This window comes from Triturus cristatus, chromosome 5_1 (assembly GCF_964204655.1).
Source record: "Triturus cristatus chromosome 5_1, aTriCri1.1, whole genome shotgun sequence".
Taxonomy (NCBI): Eukaryota; Metazoa; Chordata; class Amphibia; order Caudata; family Salamandridae; genus Triturus; species Triturus cristatus.
The window spans coordinates 564,694,912-564,717,086 of NC_140587.1; the positions used below are offsets into that span (position 1 = coordinate 564,694,912).

The following is a 22,175-nucleotide window of genomic DNA, read 5'->3' on the forward strand; positions in this document are numbered from 1 at the left end:
TCGGCTCCAGAGGCTTCCGTCAACTGGCAGGCACCAGGGATGCCTTGAAGCTACATCTTTTAGATCCAAAGTCCAATCTAAAATTACTTGACATGGCGTATGATGGGGACACACTGTTTGACAAGCACATTGATTACGCTTTTCTTGCTATTAAGACGGACACAGACACAGTCAAATCCTTCAGCACCCTCTGGTACAGGGAATTGCCCTTTCAGGGGGCGCGGGGTAGAGGTTTCTCAACCTACAGGGTTGGCTACCAATGCTCCCAGCAATACCAATCATGCCAGCTCCAATACAGGTCTGCATACCAACAGCAAACATACCGTCAAAAATCATCAGCTGTTTTCTCGAAGTATGGCCTTCACAGAACGCCACCACCTCAAAGCCAGGCACAGGTCGCACAGTGACCTCATCCAAGTACCAGCTACACCAGCTTCTTCTCACCCTGTAGGTGTGAATATCACCAATTACCTCCATCATTGGGAAAGCATCACCTCAGACAGATGGGTATTGGACCTAGTCACCTATGGTCATACCCTGGAGTTTATAGATAGAACACCAAACACTTTGCCCAGGGGAGCGTACCCCCCTCGTCTTAACTTATTGAGAAAGGATACCCTCGTACTGCTTGCCAAGGGAGCAGTAGAGAAGATTCCGGTTGCTCAAAAGGGAAGAGGATTCTACTCCTGTTCCTTCTCATACGCAAGAAATCAGGGGAATGGAGACCCATCCTAGGTCTCAGGAAGCTGAACAAATTCCTCCGCAAGCAATCCTTTTGTATGATTACTCTCTCCGACATCCTTCACCTCCTAAACAGCAGAGACTTCATGACATTTCTAGACTTGAAAGATCCATATTTGCATATCCTCATTCATCCATAACACCTCAAGTATCTCTGTCTCACCGTAGCTGGTACCCATTACTAATTCAGAGTCCTCCCATTCAGCCCCTTGCATATTCACCAAGTGTTTGGCCCTGGTAGGAGCCGCTCTCAGGAAATAGGTTCATCAGGTATTCCCCTACCTAGACGACTGGCTGCTAAAAGCTTCAACTTCAATTTAAGCTGCCAAAGCTACGAAACCTGCCTGTCACTATTTCTCAAGCTGGGCCAAGCTGTAAATCGACGAGAATCCTCCACTACTCCCAGTCAAGTGATTCAGTTTCTATGAGCAGACCTACAATGCTTTCCTCTCCCAGGAAAGACAAACAAGACTAGCACACAAAGAATGGCAAGAAAAAAGTACGTTTCAGGGAGGCTGTTCAAGTCTCTCTTGGACATGATTTCTTCTGCAATCAACCTAGTTCTGCTGGCACGCTTCGAGATGAGACCTCTTCAAGAAGAATTACAGCTCCAATGGATTCAATCAAAGGGGTCCTTCGAGATCTTGATAACCATAACCCCAACGATGATAGACACACAAGCGTGGTTGTCTCACAGAACTCATCTAACGCATGGCCTCGCGTTTCTGTCTTTGGTACCCGATTTTGCCGTCACCACGGAAGCTTCACTAGAATGGTGGGGAGGCCACTTGCAGGGCCTGCAGATCCAGGGAAAGTGGTCAACTCGTCAGAGCTATGCACATCAACAGCCTGAAGCTAAAAGCCATTTTCTTACCCTTCAGGCCTTTCTTCCAAGGATTACCGGATCCTCGGTCATGGTCCGTATGGACAATACGACCTGCATGTATTATATCAACAATCAAGGGGGTACCAAATCTCTCATGAAGCACAAGAGCTTTGGCGTTTGCTCACAGCTTACAACATATCCCTCAAGGCCAAACACGTGTCCGGAGTACACAACACCCTGGCGCACACTCTCAACAGAGCCAAAGACAGTTGCCACGAGTGGGAACTGGACCAATTACAGCTCGACAAGATCTTCTCGCTGTGAGGGAAACCAGAGCTTGAGCTCTTTGTGACAAACAGCAACACCAAATGCGATTTTTTACTCCAGTCGATAGCCTGGGGGAATGCACTTTTGATGAGATGTCCAGAATTTAAGCATATGCTTTTCGCCCTTCCCTCTTATTCCCAGGGTTCTCATCGAAATGAAAGCAGAATTAGGACGCCTCATTTTGATCGCTCCCAGGTGGCCCAGGCAGCACTGGTTCATGGAGCTCATCCTCCATTCAGAGACCATTCCCATACACCATCCAACAACGTAAGCGCACCTGACTATGCTCCAGGGCCAGATATTACATCTGCAGCCAGCCTCTCTCCACTTCCACGCGTGGTTCCAATAGTTACTGACACTCTACACAGACTATCTCTCTGCTCATCATGAGTAATAAAACAATTCATGAAGGGGCTATTCAGAGCTTTTCTACCAGTGCAAGCTCCTCCCCAGAATGGCATCTCAATGTGGTTCCATCGCTATTAATGAAGCAGCCTTTTGATCCCATTCACAAGATTAACCTAAGGTTTCTCATGTGGAAAGTTGCTCTTTTACATGCTCTCACATCTGCCAGGTTTCACGAGATGCAGGCTTTTACGACACATGAGTCTTTTCTACACTGCACAGTTCGTACTTGTCCAAAAAAAAAAAAAAGTTAATCTCCAAGTTTCCCTCTCAATTTCATCTCAATGAGCCTATCGTACTTCACACTTTTTTCTCCAATCCAGCTACACAGTCTGAAAGGGCTCTCCATACAATGGACATTAAACGGTGCCTCAAGTTTTACCTCTTATGAACCTAGCAGGTACGCAAAACTGATCAGCTACTAGTCTCTTATGGACAAGTTTGTCAAGGGACTGCAGTAATGAAAGCAACAATAGCATGATGAATTTCGGCAGCAGTTATGTTTTGCCACTCCAAAGCGGGCAAACCTCTAACGGCGAAAGCTAAAGCGCATGCTAGAAGAGCAGTTTCCAATTCGGCTGCTCTATTTGTAGGCATTTGTTGGCATTCCGCTGGAGAAGATATGCCGTGCTGCTACATAGAAGGGCACCTACAAGTTTCCGCAGCTCTTCTGCCTAGAATCTACACAGCCATAGGCCAAGAGGTATTGCTTCATCTGTTCCACTAAGGTGAGCCTCTTTAAATAGAGGTGTTTATTCATATTAAATTCAAATGTTTTTCAGACTGCTATAGATATTGCTACTTAATTGTTCTATTAATATTTATCTAAACTTATAGATTTGAATGCTTACTATCTCTATATAAAGGTTTTACACACACTCTTTCCTATAAAGGTATATTACTTTGCCACCCACCATCCTCTAAGGGTACTTAAATTACCTATAATACTGCTTACTATTCTGATTCAAGCATGTGAATCTATGAAAGATCCAATACTGGATAAGAAAATAAGTTACTTACCTATAACTGCGGTTATCCAGTATTAGTATCTTTCATAGATTCACTTGCGACCAACCCTCCTCCCCTGAAAGACCCTCCTTATGTCGAGGGATGTTATTCCCACATGTTCTTGGAAATCTGAGGCAGTCGGCCTCTCTTGGGAGTGTTCTAGAGGGTGCTAGCACCTGATTGGTCATAGTTCAAGTTTTGTTCTTTTTTTAAAAGGGCATAGATAGGCTATTAAACTAATGCCTTAGTGCCATTATAGCCTATGATAGTTATACATACTGCTTTACTGTGGGACACCCACTTCAACGGGGAATGATTCAAGCTTGTGAATCTATGAAAGATACCAATATTGTATAACTGCAGTTACAGGTAAGTAACTTATTTTCTTCATTCCATAAGTGGGACAAGTTCAGAGATACAAGTTTTCGTAAGTCCACTAGAATTGTGATCCCTACTTATTTAGTTCTTCAATATTAAGTTAGAATGGTTAAATATGGATGTTGTCAAAGGGGAAATGTAAGGTTTACCTGTTTATTCTATAACCAGAAAACTCACTTTAAGTAGATATAAGCTTCAAACTCATACAGAGCTGGAATTGAGTTCTGAGGGTCATATATTTTAAGTATCATGTCATTTGCATAAAGGAGTAGTTCTAGGTGTAAATGTTTACGTTTGAGACCTGAGAGCCTATCCTGTCATTTCGTATAGCGGTTGCCTGGGATTCCATTGCTAGGTCAAACAGTAATGGAGAGAGAGGTCAACCTTGCTTTGTTCCTTTTGACAGAGGGATAGTTTTTTATAGCACTCCACTGCTGCAGACCATTATCAAGTCAATATGTTATCAAAGGCCTTTTCATCACCTGTGCTGATAATCACTGCAGCTCCCAGCCAGACCCTTGTGATGTTGATTATGTTTAGCATCTGCCCTACTTTGTTCTGCCATGCCTCTTTACACCAAATCCTGTGTGCTTTTGGTGAGTCAGCTTTTGGAGCATTCCTTGTAGGCTACTCACCCATATTTTCATCAGTATTGTTTCTATTCACCATTGACAAGTGAAATTGGGCCTTAACTGTTGCACACCAAAAAGTATTTTCCTCTTCTAGGGTTGAGAATGACTGTTTATTTAATCTTAGATTGCTCCCTGATATTGCTATTATATATTTGCACCAGGCATGCTGCCAGAAAATGTTAATTTTCTTTTAACATGAGTTTGCTAACCCATCTTATTTGAATGTACCCACTTTTGTTGAGCTGCACACCTCTTGTTTAGACATTGCAGATTCAATTTTCTGCTTGTCAACTTCCTTCCACTTTGAGAATTTAATTTTGGAAATAAGGATCTTGACTTACCTAAATCGTTTAGTGATGAGGCATAGTAAGACTGGCAACATTCTTTAAATATCTTGGTGGCATTGGCTTTGGTAGTCCAGATCCTTCATTGTGTGCCCTTTATGCCACTTATGTATGATCTGTTTTGTAAGTCAAGAGGCAACTCAGCCTCTCTTCATCAGTCCAGTGGTAATCCTTATGAGTGTTTCTCAGCAGCCCTCTTATGATACTTAGTCACTTTGCATCTGGTCTTGAAGAGTTCCTTCCTAACTTACAAGTATGCAGAGTTTTGTTTAAAAAGCGTCTCCCAACACTCCAGAGGTGTCTTTTCCTTCAACGGTAAAGGTGTTTAGAAAGCTGTTGTATAAGAGCAACAGAGGGGAAAAAAATTGTTTTTGAAGTAAAATTGAGCATGAAATCTAAACAATATACAAACAGGGGTGGATATCTCCCCATTTGCATAGTATGTAGAGATTACATATTCACACTGCGAGTTCTTTCTGAACGATAGTTCGCTACAAGCTTCAAGAGGTGAATGCTTATTTTTGCTTAATGTTAGTCCTATAGTAATGTGCTGCTCGCAGTAGTCCGTCGAAGGGAGTTCAATGTTGTGGGTATGAGATAGTAGAAGGACCAGAATCTGAAAGGTGCTCTGGGCAGACTAGATTAAGTTTGGTAGTGTTTATTGGCTGATTTTAAGTGCAGGTGGGGATATATTGGATTAAGGTTTGAAAAGTAAAAAGTGGATGTTCCATGGACAGTTGTGGAGACTAGCTATAGAAGTGTATATAGGGCCCTCTTTTTGTCATAATGCCAGACATATTGATAAAATTAGGTAGGGGTGTTTCTGGGGAGATTATAAAATACTCTAGTGGAAAAGTTTTACTTCTTTCAAGAGCAGAGAAAGCGTGATGCTGAAGGTCCCACTAGAAGACTATTGCAATAACCTAGTTTGCCAATAACTGGTTAGCTGTATAGTGCCTTGCCTGTGTGAAAATGTTAACCAGGATAGATTTTACATATATTTAGTACTTGATATTTTGCTGCAATAGCTGTGATGGAGATGCAAGATGACAGTTGCTTGGAGGGGTTGAAAAGCACACCAATGCTTTTGGTAAAATACAGATAAGTGCATAAGGATAGAGCTAGGAGTTCTTGTAGTATCAGAAGAAGAAGGAAAGTAAATGACCTCGATCTTAGATGAAGAATAACACGGTCTCATTAGATGCAATGTAATTTTTCAGTTTTTTCCAGCCATTACGTTGATTCTTAACCCCGTTTTTCTCCCAGTGAGCCTTAACAGCAGTTATAAAGCATTTCCCTCGTGCAGTGATTTTGAGGGATGTGTTTAAGCGCTTTGACTTGTAGTTAGGAATGACTAACTAGTGATTGTAACAAGAGCCAGTAGAAATATTGGCGAAGAGTGTGGTCTCAGAATGTATGTTGCTAGAGGGGTGGAACATACATATTTTGTTACAGGGTCACTTTGATGTAGCAGATTCAAAGCAGGCCATTGCAACACACCAAGTATTCCTGTCTATCATCCGTCCAATCTTACATAGACTTTCAAGTGGTGTGTGGCGTGCTTGTGGTAGGATGCAGTGTAGGTGCTATTGATTGACTGAAAGTAGAACGGAACGGCTTAGATGTTAGTGCGCTCTCCCTTTCACAATAGACAACATGTCGATTGATGTTTGGTTGATTGCTTTAAAAGTCCCAAAATCCATTAAAGGAGGCCTTTGGATCCATCACCTTCTTCATGCAGAGTGAAGTAATCTAGAACCATTCTCAAGTTCAGCATGGGCAATCAATAGCCCCGTCAATGTTGTCATCAATTTAGTACAGCACTATGCTTTTGTAGGTCATTGGAAATAATTTATTGTGTGGATATGTGTTTAGTCTGTGTTCATCCAGTGGGTTTTAGCAATAGCCTTGTTAAAGTTCATTCTTCCTGGGAAGCGTAACCATTTTTAGGATTCATTGGCTGTGAGTTTAAAAGTTTGTTGCATTTAGAATCTTCAAATGAAGATAAATTCATGTGCTTTAGGGTAGATAAGTCTGTGCGATTGCTACTATTTTTCAAAGAAATGGTATGTTCATAGCATATGTAGCTGTATGTATGTTAAAAGCTGGGTCTGGTGGCTCAGTGGGCTAATGCGTCCACTGCAGGGGTCTAGCCTGTGTTTGACCTCATGGTCACAGGTTCAAATCCCGGTGGGTCCACCCAGCCCTTCATCCATCTGAGGTCGATAAAATGAATACCATTGAGTTGGGTAACAATAAACTTCTGTTATTCAGCGCCAAGATACCCAGGGGGAAACGTGCACTTTACAAATACACATTGTTATGTGCACATGCTCTTCATACTAATGCCATCTAGTGTTGGGTGCTGACCTTTGCATGTCGTTTTTCCTCAAAGCAGGCCTTTGAGTCATGAGATGTACTTTGACTGCTCCCTTTTCCACAATGCGTATGGGCTCTGAACCCATGGTATTTTTTTTTGTTTTTGCTGTCAGGTGTGAACGTACACAGAGAGGGCTCAGAGTCAGTTGCGTTCTTCAAACTTTTTTCACGTCCACATGGCTCAAATTCGACACAGACAATTCGGAGGAAGTGTCTTCTTCAACAACTCTTCTTTGCTCTATCCCACTGGACACCTTCAGAGTACCGCTGAATATTCGATGCCTCAGACGCCGGGGGCATCCTTCAGGGACCATAAGACGTTCCTCGACCATCGGCATCACAGAATGCAGACCAGAAGGTAGTAATAGAACTGGATACCCTTCCAACATTGCCACTTCTGCAACTTCAAGTGTTTGGTCAGATCACCCCATTGTCTGCAATCTCTGCCTCTCCCCAGACTATCCTGACACCTCTTACGAGTCATGCCTCGCCCAGAAGACCTTAGGGTACTTAACAGGGAGACACTAGGCACACTGCAAAATGTACTGACAAACATCCTCTGAACTACGGATATTTTTGGAGAGGTGGATCCTTTCATTGGCAAAGAGGTGATGACCCAGTTCTATTGGGAATCCTGGCAGCCTTGCAAGTGCCCTGCCAAGAGTCTTTAACCTCGAGAGGCTCATGGCGCAAGGACAATAAGTAGAACCAGTGCCGATGTCCACATGCCCTGGAACCAAGAAGACACGAGGTGTTGTAAATACCACAACAGTCACAGAGAGCCATGCAATCAAACTAAGGTTGGATAAGAGGTCCCACGCTGAGATAATGCACTGCTCCTGCAGAGTTTGGTTATCGAACCCCAAGCATTGACAAAAGAACAAGCTGCTTCCAGGGCCTCCACCACCTTCAGGCTCATGCTGGCACCAAGAGAAGACTTTGAAGTCAACCAAGTCTTTGTTGAAGGGTGTTGAGCCTTGCTGGACTCTTGCACCTTACTCCATTCAGGGACAAAGAGCATCCAAAATCAATGCTGACTGCACCAATGAAACTGTTGCAGAATATCTCGTCTATGCCAAAAACTCCTTTGCTAGCCTGGTCCAAGTAATCTGATATTGCATTGCAGAAACTGCAAGAAGAACCCGAAGCCGAAAAGAAGCGTCTGCTTAATACATCCCTTCAGTGGAAAATTTTGGCAAAACCACATCTACCAAAGTTCTGAGACACTACCACGTTAGAGAATGCTTGCCTTAAAAGAGCCTTTCAGACCTGCTGCCAAATAGACACAGGGGCAGGAGCCCTGTTCCTCATTTGGCACTGCTGTTGTCTCCTCCACCATCACTCTCCTGTACACCACCTCTTCTGTCTCCTCCAGAGTCACATTTGCGGTTTCCACATACCTCTTCTGACCCTGGCAGTCGATATGATTCCACCGACCCATATGACAAGCCCACAGACCCCAAGCCATCTGATGACCCATGGAAGACTATAATTAAGGCTCCACGTTTTCAGTTTTTACAGATTTTGACAGATAAATACAGACCTAAAACAAATGTTTTTCCTTTTAAAAGTCAAAAAATACAGGAAATTGCACTTCTTTTAAGTGACTCTCCTTATTGTTTTTAAATTCCAGGCTAACAGCTGAGTAGATAGATAGCATGGAGAGTTGAAAAAGAGGATGAGATCTTTTAATAACAGCATATGTCAGCATATATTTGAAGTATATTGCTAATATTTACCTAGGGATGTATTTTGTTATATTTGGCTGCTTAATTTGCTAAAACGTGACAGGCATCAAAGTATGAGTGTACGTTTGTCAGTTAAATACACGTGGAAATATACAATTTTACGTATTATTTATTCAATAAACAAAATAAATATGGATAAATACCTATAAGAATGCCCAAAATAAATATGGATCAGTACAGATAGAAATGTTCCCAACATTTTTTTTAAATGCATCAATCTGTGAGCCCTAACTATAATGCCCCCTTTGAGATCCTGAATTTGGTAATTGTTGGATTAGGGCATTCCCTCCGCATGACAGCACAGCCTACCAAGAGGGCATCCAGAGGGCTGCAAGGCACCACACAGTTGTGTTCTTCAAGAAGAAAAGGACTTCCTAGTGGAGACTCTTTCCAGATCTGATTGTACCGTCCAATTCCTACCCATGTTTAATGGCATGCGTAAATCTTTCCCAGATAATTTCTAAGGAGCTAGTAAAGGTTATGGTGGTGACAACTAAGGTAGAACAAAGCTACTAGCTCCCAATTAGTGAACCCATCTGCATTAGGGGTCAGGTCCTGCCTTACTCCTTCGTGGTTCACACCGCTTGCAAGAAAGCCTCCGCCCAAGCCACAGGCGATATCCCGCTACCTGATAAGGAGAGAAAGACTCAATGCTGCAGGCAGAAGAGTAGCGGTTGTAGCTGGTGCATACCCAATTCTGTTGGACTTCAATCCAGGTACAACAGGTTCAGTGGGAGAAGATACAGGAACTTGTCAAACACCCACCAGAAGAGTACAGAAAGAGGGGAGAGGAGACAGTGTCCTTAGGCATAAGTAGCTCAAACACCCAAGATTCGTTACATGATTTTTTTAAATATAAATTTTATTATTTTCTCTAATACAACCATTGTATAATTTAAAGAAACTTAGCTGAAGGTGCAATTTACAGAAGTACATCAGTATTATACATATGTAACATCTGATTACAAGTTGGTACAAGCATTTCCTAATATATTGATTGGTACAGGTGTTCTGCTTGTCAATGGCTATCTTGTGTTTCCCCTGGTGTTGTCATACTTGTGTTATTTTGAGAATGGGTGTCATCTCCAGTAGACATAATTCCATAGTATTTCTGCCATGGGCCACATGTTTTGTCAAATTTTCTTGGAAATTCTCATGCCTTATATGTTACTTTTTCTGCTGTCATGTATAAATTTATCCCCTTTTTCCATTCCTGCAATGTGGGTGGAATCGAAACACCCCCCTACCCCTATAGCTGTATTGTCAGTCATAGTGGAGTCTCCTGTGTCGCCATATTATTCCAAAGCATTTCTTTTTCAGCTTATTTCCAGACCTCTATACCCTCTTGTGTAGCCAGGAGTCGTTTTTTGATGGCCTTCCCCCGCCCCCATCGAGGTAGTGGGTGTGGGATTGGGATCTGAATTGGGTTTGTTCCGGTGCATATGTGGGGTGGGTGTTAGGGGCGTGTTCCCAGTCAGATTCGTTACATGCTTGACAGTGCATTGACAGCCTTCAGAGGCATTAATACTTGTGTCCTCTTCAGAAGACAATCCTGGCTTTGCAACTGTGGGTTCAAGCCCAAAATCCAGCAGCATCAAGTCAAAATGGGGAGCAATCATCTGCTCTGAAAAAATAATTACAGTACTGCCTACTTCCCCATTCCCATCCGTTCTGCTCATCGCCAGTACCTGGTAATGTTTTAGGACAACACTACCAATTCATAGTGTAGCTCCTTTCAAAGATCACCACAGCTCCAAGGGTGTTCACAAGATGCCTAACAGTGGTAGCCACCCATTCAGGACTCTGGGTACTCGCGCCTTCCCCTTCTTCGATGATTAAGCTGATCAACAGCAGACAGCAATGCCTAGCACACAAGCGCAATGATTTCCCTGCTCCACAGCTTGGGATTCACCATAAATGCTAACAAGTCCCACCTCAACAGATACTGCCCTTCGTGGAACCTTTGTTGACTGTAGTTACAGGGAGGTGGTATTTACGCAGCTTCTGCTAATTTTCAGCCCAGTCATCCGCTTCTTTTAGAAATGATGGCCTTATACATTCACATTGTACTGCACGCCACACTTCACACATGTCCTTAGCACTCAGATTGCCACTTCAGTTACCTATAACTAACAGCCATTCACTTAGTTCTCAAAGCTGCCTTCCAGGTTACTTAGGAGAAGGAAGTCTTCCTCAAGAAGGACAATAAGACAGCCATGTATTACTTGCAGAAACAGGGTGGCACATACTCTTCCCCTTCAGCCAGATCTCAACGCTAGTGCAGGGGATTTAACATCTTCCAGGGATGTACAACGATTTTGTATACCTGTTAGGCAGGGCGCATCAACAAGTGTGAATTCCATATTCAAGTCCTATAGATGTACTTCCAGCATTGGGGTACCCCACAAATGAATCTATTCGCCACCCCCTAAAACACAAAATGCGCAAGCTTTGCTTCAAGCTACCCACGCCCACAGGCACATGCACTGTGGATGAACTGGTCATGGATCTATGCCTTCACTTTTCATCCTCTCCTGTACTTGGTAAGAGAAATTAAACAAGTGTTCAAAGGCTCATCCTGGTGGCCCCCATTAAGGGCAGATACTCCATGCTCCTGGAAATGTCCATCAGTCCCTATGAGAAGTTGATGCTCAGGCCAGACCACTTCATCCAGAGCCAAGTCCGGATCAGATACCCAAACCAGAGGCTGCTTTATCTAGCGATCTGACACCTGAAGAAGTAGAGTTTGAATACCTATACCTCCACCAGCTATGCATGACCATTCTGCAGGAGGCATGTAGATCCACTGTACAGGCCTGGTATACTGCAAAGTGGAAAAGGTTTGTCCATTACTGACTTTCAATAAATATATACCACTTGATTGCTAAAGTCCAGGACATAGTCTGCTGTCTTTTACATTTACAGTAATCATGCATTGTCTATGTATCAAAACGCCTATGTGTTGCTTGCATGCAATAATGGGAACTTTCTTCCTTCTTTAGAATACCATTATGCAAAGCTTTCGTGGAGGATCATAACTCCTCAAAGTACCCCTTGTCCGCCTTTAGACCCATAATATAGTCTTCATGAGGCTTATGTGGCCACATTTCGGACCTTTATACTCGTGTCCCCTACAGTTCCTTTCCTGGAAGGTATCCTTCTTGATAGCAATACCTTCCCTCAGGCCCGTTAGTGAGGTGCACTCACCTTACGAGCGCCATTCATTCAGGTTCGCAAAGATTGGGGTATTCTCTGGACCAATCCCAAATTTCTCCCTTAGTTTAATCACACTTGCACCTCAGTCAGACCATAGAGTTGCCAGTCTTCTTTCGGCAACCACATTCAGTAGCAAAAAGGGATTCACACAAGCTAGATGTTAACATCTCTAATTTGCTACATTAACAGGATCACACATTTTCTCAAGTCTAATCCGCTCTTTGTAGCCTTCACAAAACCTTACAAGGGCCATCCCATCTTTAAGGCAGGGATAGCAAGATGGATAGTCAAAGTGCAAATCCCAAGTGCAACCAAACCTACTACAACAAAGCTAAAAAGTCTTACCTATACCTCCCAAGGCACTCTCCATCCAGTAGAAAGGGGCATCTTTGGCTTTCTTGGGGAATATTCCACTAGCTGACATCTGCAAAGCAGGCATCTTGTCAACACTATGCACTGTTGCCAAACACTACTATGTGGACATTTAGCCCAACATACATTGTGACCGGCTTTGCGAAAAATGATCTAACATGGAGTCGGTGTCCATGCGCATTGTACATCTTGTGACTCAAAAAATTTCTTCAAGGAAAAATAACTTGCAAACATCCCAGCTAAACACTAGATGGCAAGAGTTTGCAGAGCATGTACATCTACAACATTATACTCTGACAGGTGCTTATAGGATAAGTAACATTTTCTTTTTGTTTTTCGAGGGATCTTGACTAGTACCTATATTTTCCACTTGTTTCAAATTATGATCTGTAAATTATTAAATACTGTGTTACGACCATTTATCAATGCTTTCATCATTACCAATGGAAATGGAGCTCCAGGCTCACACACTCTCGTCCTGGGGAGTAAATCTGGGAGGAAAAATTGGGCTTTTTACATATGAACTATGAAATGTGCTGTTCTGCAATAACAGATAGTGAAAACCTAATTAAAGTGCTGAATATAAACCAGAACGTTATGATAGTCACACAGTACTCAGCCAAAAACAGTATTAATTTCTAAATTAGCTCATATTCTTTTTTTCCTTTCTTTAGAACCGTCAACCACAAATCAGTCAAATAAACAATGTGGCTAACATGAATCTCTCACTTCGGCCAGGAGTACCGACACAGGTGAGGAAGCAGGTACTGTGAATTACAATATGTATGCACCATTTGGTTCATTTATGTTGTTTAGGACTCTGTGTGAGAAAATGCCCTCTTTCTTGCATGGTATGCCCCCACTTTTTGCTGAATTGCTGATGTTCTTTGACTGAGTGTGCCCTGGGCGCCTGCTAATCAGGTACCCAGGGCCTATGTTCCTTCTCTAAAACTGCATTGAAGCCTCAACCCAACTGGCCAAATGTCAGCCCCTGGTAAATGGTACCACAGGTACCCAGGGCACTGTGACCAGAGAAGGCCTCTAAGGGCTGCAGCACTTATTGTGCCACCCTTAGAGGCCCTGTACCCTGACACTCACACACTGCCTTTGCAGGCTGCGTGTCTTGGTGCAAAACAAAGTGAAGAGTCGACAAGGCACACATCCCTGTGTGCCAGGCCCACAAACCACTGCTCTGGCATACATCAGTCACCCCTCTAGCTGGGTGCCCTATGTCAGTGGTGAGGGTACAGGTGCATGAGCCGTGTACCCATACGGTGTCCAAGTCTATTCCTCGTCACTGTAAGTGCAGTGCTGCAATTAAGAGTATTTGATGCTGGGAGTTTGCCATTACGAACACCACAACACCATAATGGCTACACTGAAGACTGGGAAGTTTGGTATCAAACCTCTCAGCACATTAAACCCACACTGATGCCATTGTGGGATTTAATGTAAAATGCACAACAGAGGGCATCTTAGAGATGCCCCCTGAAACTCGACCAACTTATAGTGACATGACTGAGTGGCTGCCACCACCAGACATGTTTCTGGACCCCTGGGTTGAGAGCTGCTGCTCTCTGGGGCCTGAAACAATGCACATCCTGAGACGAGGTGCCAAGCCTCCTCCCACAGGATGGGCAGGGTTCATGAAGGAGAAGCTTCAAAGGCATGCCGCCTTTGTGAGCCTCGCCAGACCATTTGCTGCTTTCAGCAACTGGTTCTACCCCCCACTTTGGGTGGGAGAACCGGCGGGAAAAACAAGTGAGGAAGAGAGGTGTGCCCACCTCTGCCAACTCCACCCCTCAGGTGTGGGAGGCGAGGTGAAGCACAACCTCGAGTCCCCGCCATCTTGAGGATGGGGGACCTAGACAACCAGGGCCAGCTCCTGCTCCCCTCCCACTGGAGAGTGGCAGAATAGGGGATGTACCCACCCCAGGGAAGGGGCCCATTGGTCCCTGCCCTTTACCTACCTGTAATGCCCCTAGATTTAGTATTTAGGGGGCACCCTGAACCTTGCTTCTTCGAATCCAGAAACGACAAGAAAGAAGATAAGAAGAAGGACCGAAGAGCCGTGCAGAGCTAACAAGAGGACGACGTCCACTGACTTGGCCCCAGCCCTACAGGCCTGTCTCCCCTCGAACCTGCTCCTTCGATATCCCGGTGTGTCCTGCAGCCAGCAACCTCAAAAACCCCAGAGGACCTGCCTGCCTTCACTTCAAAGACTGAATCTCCCGTGAAAACTGGACTTGTTCAAACTGCAGCTTCTGGTGACAAACTGGAGACCGCGAATCCAGCCCACTCTGCGCCCACGGAACCCGGCCTGAGTTTGAGTGGAAGAACACCATGAGGAGGTCACCCCGATGATCCTGACCTGAGATCCGGCGACCCCTGACCTGCCTCTAGCCGACGCCTGCAGCCTAAATCCAGAAGGCCCCCTTAACTGCGACCAGGAGCTGGTAAGAAGATCCGGCCCCAAAAGGCACCCCTGCACCCGACGCCCCACGGCCTTGTGTGCCCAAACCAACGGTGCCTAACCAACCCTTAACTTCCCTACTCACCTCTCTAAGGGGTGGTTGCACCCAGAAGTCCTTCGTCTCCCTGCCTGCAGTGCTTTTGCAGACCGGAGGTGCTCCATAGAAAACAACAGGGCACCCGACGTTGAAACAGCACTGAGGGTGCACCTTTTGTGCTACCTTGTTTCCCCATTTGCCCTGACCTTAACCCTAGGAGCTTTGCTCCCACAACCCAGTGGCCTGCTTGCCAGCAGCCACCAACCGGAGGCCCCCTATCCCCCTTTGGATAACATTGGGCCTCAACACTCTGCACCCGGCCACCCTAGTGCCGCTGAGGGTGCAACAAGAGTGCATCACTGACCCTGGGAGACCCCTGAGTCTAACCCCAGAACCTTAACTCCCACAGTTGTTTACTTACCTGTGAACCTTTAACCTGTTTTCCTTCCATAGGATAACATTGACACCTTTTCTCCAAAAAGTTTTGAAATCTAAAAATATTCTTTAAAAATCCGACAAATAACCAAAATATGGTTACTTACCTGTTTGCAGGAAATGTCCCAGTGCTGAATCTAGGTATCCAGCACTGAGTTAGAAAAGTAACATGAAAAGTAACTTACCTGCAATTTACTGTAAAAGCCCATTCATTTCAATGTAGTACTCCAAAAAGTTTGTGTGGAGTTTTGAAAACTGAATAATTCTTTAAAAATCATGCGAATAACCAAAACGTAATGACTTACCTGTTTCCAGGAAATGTCCTAGTGCTGAATCTAGGTATCCAGCACTGAGTTAAAAAAGTAACATCAAAAGTTACTTACCTGTAATTTACTGAAAAAGCCTATTCATTTCAATATACTGCATTTGCTAAGAGTTGCATTCTACTGCTCCCCTGTAAATCAAACAAAGTACAATTTCTATTGCATTTTCAAACTGTTTTATATCCAGTAACTTATTACTGAAAAATATTTAATGCTTACCTATGCCAGGCTGGCTTGGTTCTAAAAATAAACAGTATATTTGTATAAAAAACCAATTGGCCTAGAGTTCAGTTCTTGAGTTTGTGAATTCATTTTCTGACTGAGTGTGTACATCAAATGCTTAACAGTGTCCTCTGATAAGGCCTTACTGCTCGACCAAGCTACCACAATCCAAGAGTAAGGTTCTATCTAACTTTAACCTCTGCCTACCTCTGGGGACACTTGACTCTATACACACTATACCTCATTTTGGTGTGGTATATATGGAGCCAGTTTCTTACATTGGTGGATCAGCTGTGGGATAAACAATTTGCATTTGTTTGACTACTTGGTTACCACCTGATCACACAACAGAACTCTTAAATTACCTTTAGACTTCTGATTTTTCAAATTGGCAGTTTTTCTTTTACCAATCTACTAAAAGTCTTGTTAGGGCCTTGCTTAAGTCCCTTTAGAATTTTAGAAAATAAAAATTCACTATAGTCCAGGGTAGAGGGGTTAGAACTGTTTTGTTAGAATGTCTCAAAAACAGAACCCAGCTGTTAGTGAAGATAAGCATAATAGCATTGAGGACATGGTTGAGGAGCTTGACCTCACCCCTTACCTTCACTTGTCTTTTCAGGAAGTAAGGTCACTATGCAGAATTAAAAATATAGCAATGGGCCCACATCCAACCAAACAAAGGCTCCAGGAGCTGTTGGCTGAGTATGCTAAGGCCCACCGTTCTGAGAATGGTGATGACCAACGAGAAGAGGATGGATGTGAGGAGGATGGAGATGGGTACCCACCTCCACCACTTTCTAGGGATGAAAGGGTTCCTGTACCCTTACTTCCAAGAGTTAACCTTTGGGGACCTAGAGGCCACACAAGTGGTTCAGGTCCTGTTGAGGACATTGAGGGCAGCCTCAATGAGGAGGACAGCCTTCTAGCAAGGCTGGCCAAAAGATTGGATCTAGAGTCCAGACACCTGGTTCTAGAAAAAGAAAGAAAGGAGATGGGTTTAGCACCCATCAATGGTGGCAGCAATCCACATAATAAGGACAAAGAGCAATCTTATGATTCTAAAATCACCAAAGGGATTGTCCCTAAATTTGAGGAGGGTGATGACATCACTAAATCGTTCACAGCCTTTGAGAGGGCTTGTGACATGAGAAAGGTGAAGAAACCTCTCTGGGGGGCACTCCTGTGGGAACTGTTCTCTGGTAACTGCAGAGACACAGACTTCTGACCCTCTCTGGGCCAGATGCTGGGTCTTATGACCTTATGAAGAGAACTCTGATTGAGGGGTTTGGACTCGCAACTGAGGAGTACAGAATTAGATTCAGGGGGGGCTGAAAAAACCCAGAACCAGTCCTGGATTGATTTTGTAGACGACTCAGTAAAGACACTAGATGGTTGGTTAACTGGACATAATGTGCATGACTTTACTGTACTTTACAATTTGTTTATGAAGAAACATATTTTAAGTAATTGCACGAATGAAAAGTTACATCAGCATTTGGTAGACCTAGGTCTAACTTCTACCCAAGAATTGGGAAAAAGGCAGACCACTGGGTCAAGACTAGAGTGACCAAGACTACCACTGGGGGTGACCAAAAGAAAGGGGTTACAAAACCTTCCCTGGTGAAAGGTAATGAGAATCACCAAGATAAAAAAAGTCTGAGTCTTCTAAAGGGCCCCAAAAACCTGCACAGAGGGGTGGGTCCAAAAAAACTCCCTATACTCCACAGCTCTATAGGGGGAAGAACTGCAAAGGCCTGGTTTAACAACTGTAGGAAGTTGGGACACTTAACTGGAGACGAGGCTTGCCCTAGCAAGAAGGCCCTTAGTCCTACAGCTACTCCTGGCGTAGCCAGTCTCCAGATGGGATTGAGGCAGTTCTAGTTTCAGAGGGGGAAGTTGAGTTAGCCACTGTAGCTGTGTGGACACCCAACTTAAAGAAATACTTGCAGCACCCTTGGATTAATGGAACTAGGATAGAGGCTCTGAGGGATACAGGTGCCAGTGTCATTATGGTGAGAGACACACTGGTTTCCCCTGAGCAATATTTGATTGGGCGTACTTACCCAGTCACCAGTGCTGACAGTGTTACCACTAATCATGCACTGACTATGATGACATTAGACGGGGGGCGCGGGGTACTGGCCTGGAAAAGGTAGTGGTCTCTCCAAAGCTACCAGCTGCAGGTCTGCTTGGCAATTACCTGGAAACCTCAGCCTGGGCTGAGATTGAACTAAAAACCCAATGCAGCAATGCTGGACATTCCTGAATTGGTCTGTGTAAAAACAAGGGCACAGAGCAAAAGGCAGGGTGAGAAAATAGTGTTGGAGCCTGAAATAATGGCCCAACCTACCAAGAGAAAAGGTAAGAAGACTAGGGAACCAGCTTCTATTCAGCAAAAGGATCAGGACCCTTCTCCTCAGGGAGAGGACTTGGACACCCCAGAGGGAACTGAACCTATGGAGCTTGACCATTACCAGGTTGAACTCTTAGGCCCAGGGGAACCCTCTAGTGAAGAGCTGTGCCAGGGGCAGCAGGACTGTCCCACTCGTGAAAGCCTGAGGCAGCAAGCTGTTTCAGAAGCAAAGGGAGATGTCAGTGGTACCCACAGAGTTTATTGTGAAGTGGGATTACCGTACACTGAGGCAAGAGACCCAAATCCTGGAACCACCAGGAGAGTGGTAGTGCCACAGAAGTACAGGGAGTTCCTCCTAACTTTAGCTCATGACATGCCCCTAGCTGGACATCTGGGCCAAACCAAGACTCGGGAAAGGCTAGTTAGCCACTTTTACTGGCCCCAGATGCAACAAAAGGTGAAGGAGTTTGTCAGCTCCTGTGTTACCTGTCAGGCCAGTAGCAAGACAGGTGGCCAACCAAAGGCCCCCCTGATACCACTGCCTGTGGTGGGGGTTCCCTTTGAAAGGGTAGGTGTGGACATAGTGGGCCCACTTGAACCTTCCACAACCTCAGGGAACAAATTCATTCTAGTGGTAGTGGATCATGCCACTAGGTACCCTAAAGCAATTCCACTTAGGACTACTACAGCTCCTGCAGTAGCCAAGGCCCTCATTGGTGTCTTCACGAGGGTAGGGTTTCCTAAGGAGGTGGTTTCAGACAGAGGTTCCAACTTCATGTCTGCTTACCTCATACACATGTGGAAAGAGTGTGGAGTGCAGTACAAGTTTACTACACCCCATCACCCACAAACCAATGGCCTTGTTGAGAGATTCAACAAGACATTGAAAGGTATTATTATGGGGCTCCCTGAGAAACTCAAAAGGAGATGGGATGTCCTCTTACCGTGCCTGCTTTTCGCTTACAGAGAAGTGCCACAGAAGGGAGTAGGGGTTTCCCCCTTTGAACTTCTGTTTAGCCATCCTGTGAGGGGACCACTCTGTCTTGTAAAAGAGGGTTGGGAGAAGCCTCTCCAAGAACCCAAACAAGATATGGTGGACTATGTGCTTGGCCTTACATCCAGAATGGCTGAGTACATGGAAAAGGCATCCAAACATCTTGTGGCCAGCCAGGAGCTTCAGAAGCACTTGTTTGACCAAAAAGCCGCACTGGTTGAATTTCAACCTAGGCAAAAGGTGTGGGTTTTGGAGTCAGTGGCACCAAGGGCAATCCAGGACAGACGGAGTGACCCTTACCCTATCCTAGAGAAAAAGAGTGAGGTGATCTACTTAGTTGACCTGGGCACAAGCAGGAAAACCAAACGGGTTATCCATGTGAACCGTCTAAAGCTCTACAACAACAGGGCTGACTTCACCATGCTGATGGTGACTGATGAGGAACAGGAAGCATAGAGTGAACCTCTCCCTGACCACCTCTCCTACAGCCCAAAAGATGGGTCAGTAGATGGAGTTGTCTTTTCAGACACCCTCTCTGCACAACAGCAGACTGACTGCAAGCAAGTCTTGCAAGAGTATGCTAAGCTATTTTCCTTGTCCCTTAGTCTGACAAACTGGTGCACCCATGATGCGGACACTGGTGACAGTGCACCTGTCAAAAACAAAATCTATCGACAGTCAGACCAAGTCAAGGAAAGCTTCAGAGCTGAGGTCAGCAAGATGCTGGAGTTATGGGTTATTGAACCCTCTGAGAGCCCCTGGGACAGCCCAGTGGTTCTAGTCCCCAAACCTCATCCACAGGGTGGAAAGAGAGAAAGGAGGTTTTGTGTGGACTATAGAGGGCTCAACTCTGTCACCAAGACAGATGCCCACCCTATCCCAAGAGCAGATGAGTCGATAGACAAATTGGGGGCAGCCACATTTCTAAGTCCCTTTGAATTAACTGCAGGGTACTGGCAGATTGACATGGCCCCAGGAGCCAAAGAGAACACCGCATTCTCCACACCTGATGGGCACTATCAGTTCACTGTTATGCCCTTTGGTTTGCAGAATGCCCCTGCCACCTTCCAGAGGTTGGTGAATCAAGTCCTTGCTCAGTTGGAGTCCTTTAGTGAAGCTTATCTTGATGATATTGCTGTCTTTAGTTCCACCTGGCAGGATCACCTGATCCACCTTGGGAAGGTTTTAAAAGCCCTGCAAACTATAGGTCTAACTACCAAGGCATCCAAATGCCAGATAGGGCAGGGCACTGTGGTCTACTTGGGCCACCTTGTTGGTCGAGGCCAGGTACAGCCCAAGATCCAGGCCATCCTGGACTGGGCACCTCCAACAACCTAGACCCAAGTCAGGGCATTCCTTGGCTTGACTGGGTACTACAGGAGGTTTGTGAAGGGATATCGGTCCATGGTGACTCCACTCACAGAACTCACCTCCAAGCAGATGCCCAAAAAAGGTTAACTGGACAGTTACTTGCCAAAAGGCTTGAGACACCCTGAAAGAAGCAATGTGCTCATCGCCAATTCTGAAGGCTCCAGATTATGCCAGGCAGTTCATAGTGCAGGCTGATGCCTCTGAGCTAGGGATAGGAGCGGTCCTATCCCAGACCAGTGATGAAGGCCAAGACCAACCTGTTGCTTTTATAAGCTGAAGGCTTCTCCCCAGGGAGCAACGTTGGAGTGTCATTGAGAGGGAGGCCTTTGCTGTGGTTTGGTCCCAGAAGAAGTTGAGACCATACTTGTTTGGTACTCACATCCTAGTTTAAACTGATCACAGACCCCTCAGATGGCTAATGCAAATGAATGGAGAAAATCCTAAACTGTTGAGGTGGTCCACTTCCTACAGGGAATGGACTTTGAAGTGGAACACAGACCTGGGACTGCCCATGCCAATGCAGATAGACTTTTCAGGTTCTTCCACTTAGACGATGAAGACTCTCTAGGGCAAGGTTAGTCTCATCAGCTTCCGTGGGGGGAGAGGGGGTGAAAGTGCCCTCTTTCTTGCATGGTATGCCCCCACTCTTTGCTGAATAGCTGATATACTTTGCCTAAGTGTGCCCTGGGCCCCTGCTAATCAGGTACCAAGGGCCTATGTTCTGTCCCTAAAACTGCATTGAAGCCTAAACCCAATTGGCATCTCTGGGCACATGTCAGCCCCTTGTAAATGGTACCCAGGGCACTGTGACCAGAGAAGGCCTCTAAGGGCTGCAGCACTTATTGTGCCACCCTTGGAGGCCCTGTACCTTGACACTCACACACTGCCTTTGCAGGCTGTCTGGGTGCAGAACAAAACAAAGAGTCGACATGGCACACATCCCTGTGTGCCATGCCCACAAACCACTACCCTGGCATACATCAGTCACCTCTCTAGCTTAGTGCCTATGCCAGTGGTGAGGGTACAGGTGCATGAGCCCTGTACCCCTGTGGTGCCCAAGTCCATTCCTGGGCACTGTAAGTGCAGTGCTACCATTAAGAGTTTTTGGTGCTGGGAGTTAGTCATTACGAACTCCACAACACCATAATGGCTACATTGAAGACTGGGAAGTTGGGTATCAAACTTCTCAGCACATTAAACCCACACTGATGCCATTGTGGGATATAATGTGAAATGCACAACAGAGGGCATCCTAGAGCCACCTTTGTGAGCCTCTCCAGACCATTTGCTGCTTTCAGCAACTGGTATCCACTGGTTCTACCCCCCACTTTGGGCGGGAGAACCGGCTGGAAAAACAAGTGAGGAAGAAAGGTGTGCCCAATTCTGCCAACTCCGCCCCACAGGTGGGGGAGGCGAGGTGAAGCACAACCTAGAGTCCCCGCCATCTTGAGGATTGGGGGACCCAGCCAACCAGGAACAGGCCCCTGCCCCCCTCCCACTGGAGAGTGGCAGAATAGGGGATGTAGCCCACCCCAGGAAAGGGACCCATTGGTCCCTGCCCTTTACCTACCTGTGACGCCCCTAAATTTAG

General features: G+C 45.3%; 1 protein-coding gene across 8 annotated transcripts in view; it reads left to right on the top strand.

Moving 5' to 3' along the window:
• Window positions 1-22,175, top strand: part of NCOA2 (nuclear receptor coactivator 2) — a 1,201,189-nt gene that overhangs the window by 980,191 nt on the left and 198,823 nt on the right. For all 8 annotated transcript variants that reach the window (XM_085605462.1, XM_085605466.1, XM_085605468.1 and 5 more), the window contains one exon: window positions 13,051-13,128. In XM_085605462.1, the coding sequence (XP_085461588.1) occupies window positions 13,051-13,128 (78 nt within the window). The remainder of the gene's footprint in view (window positions 1-13,050; window positions 13,129-22,175) is intronic.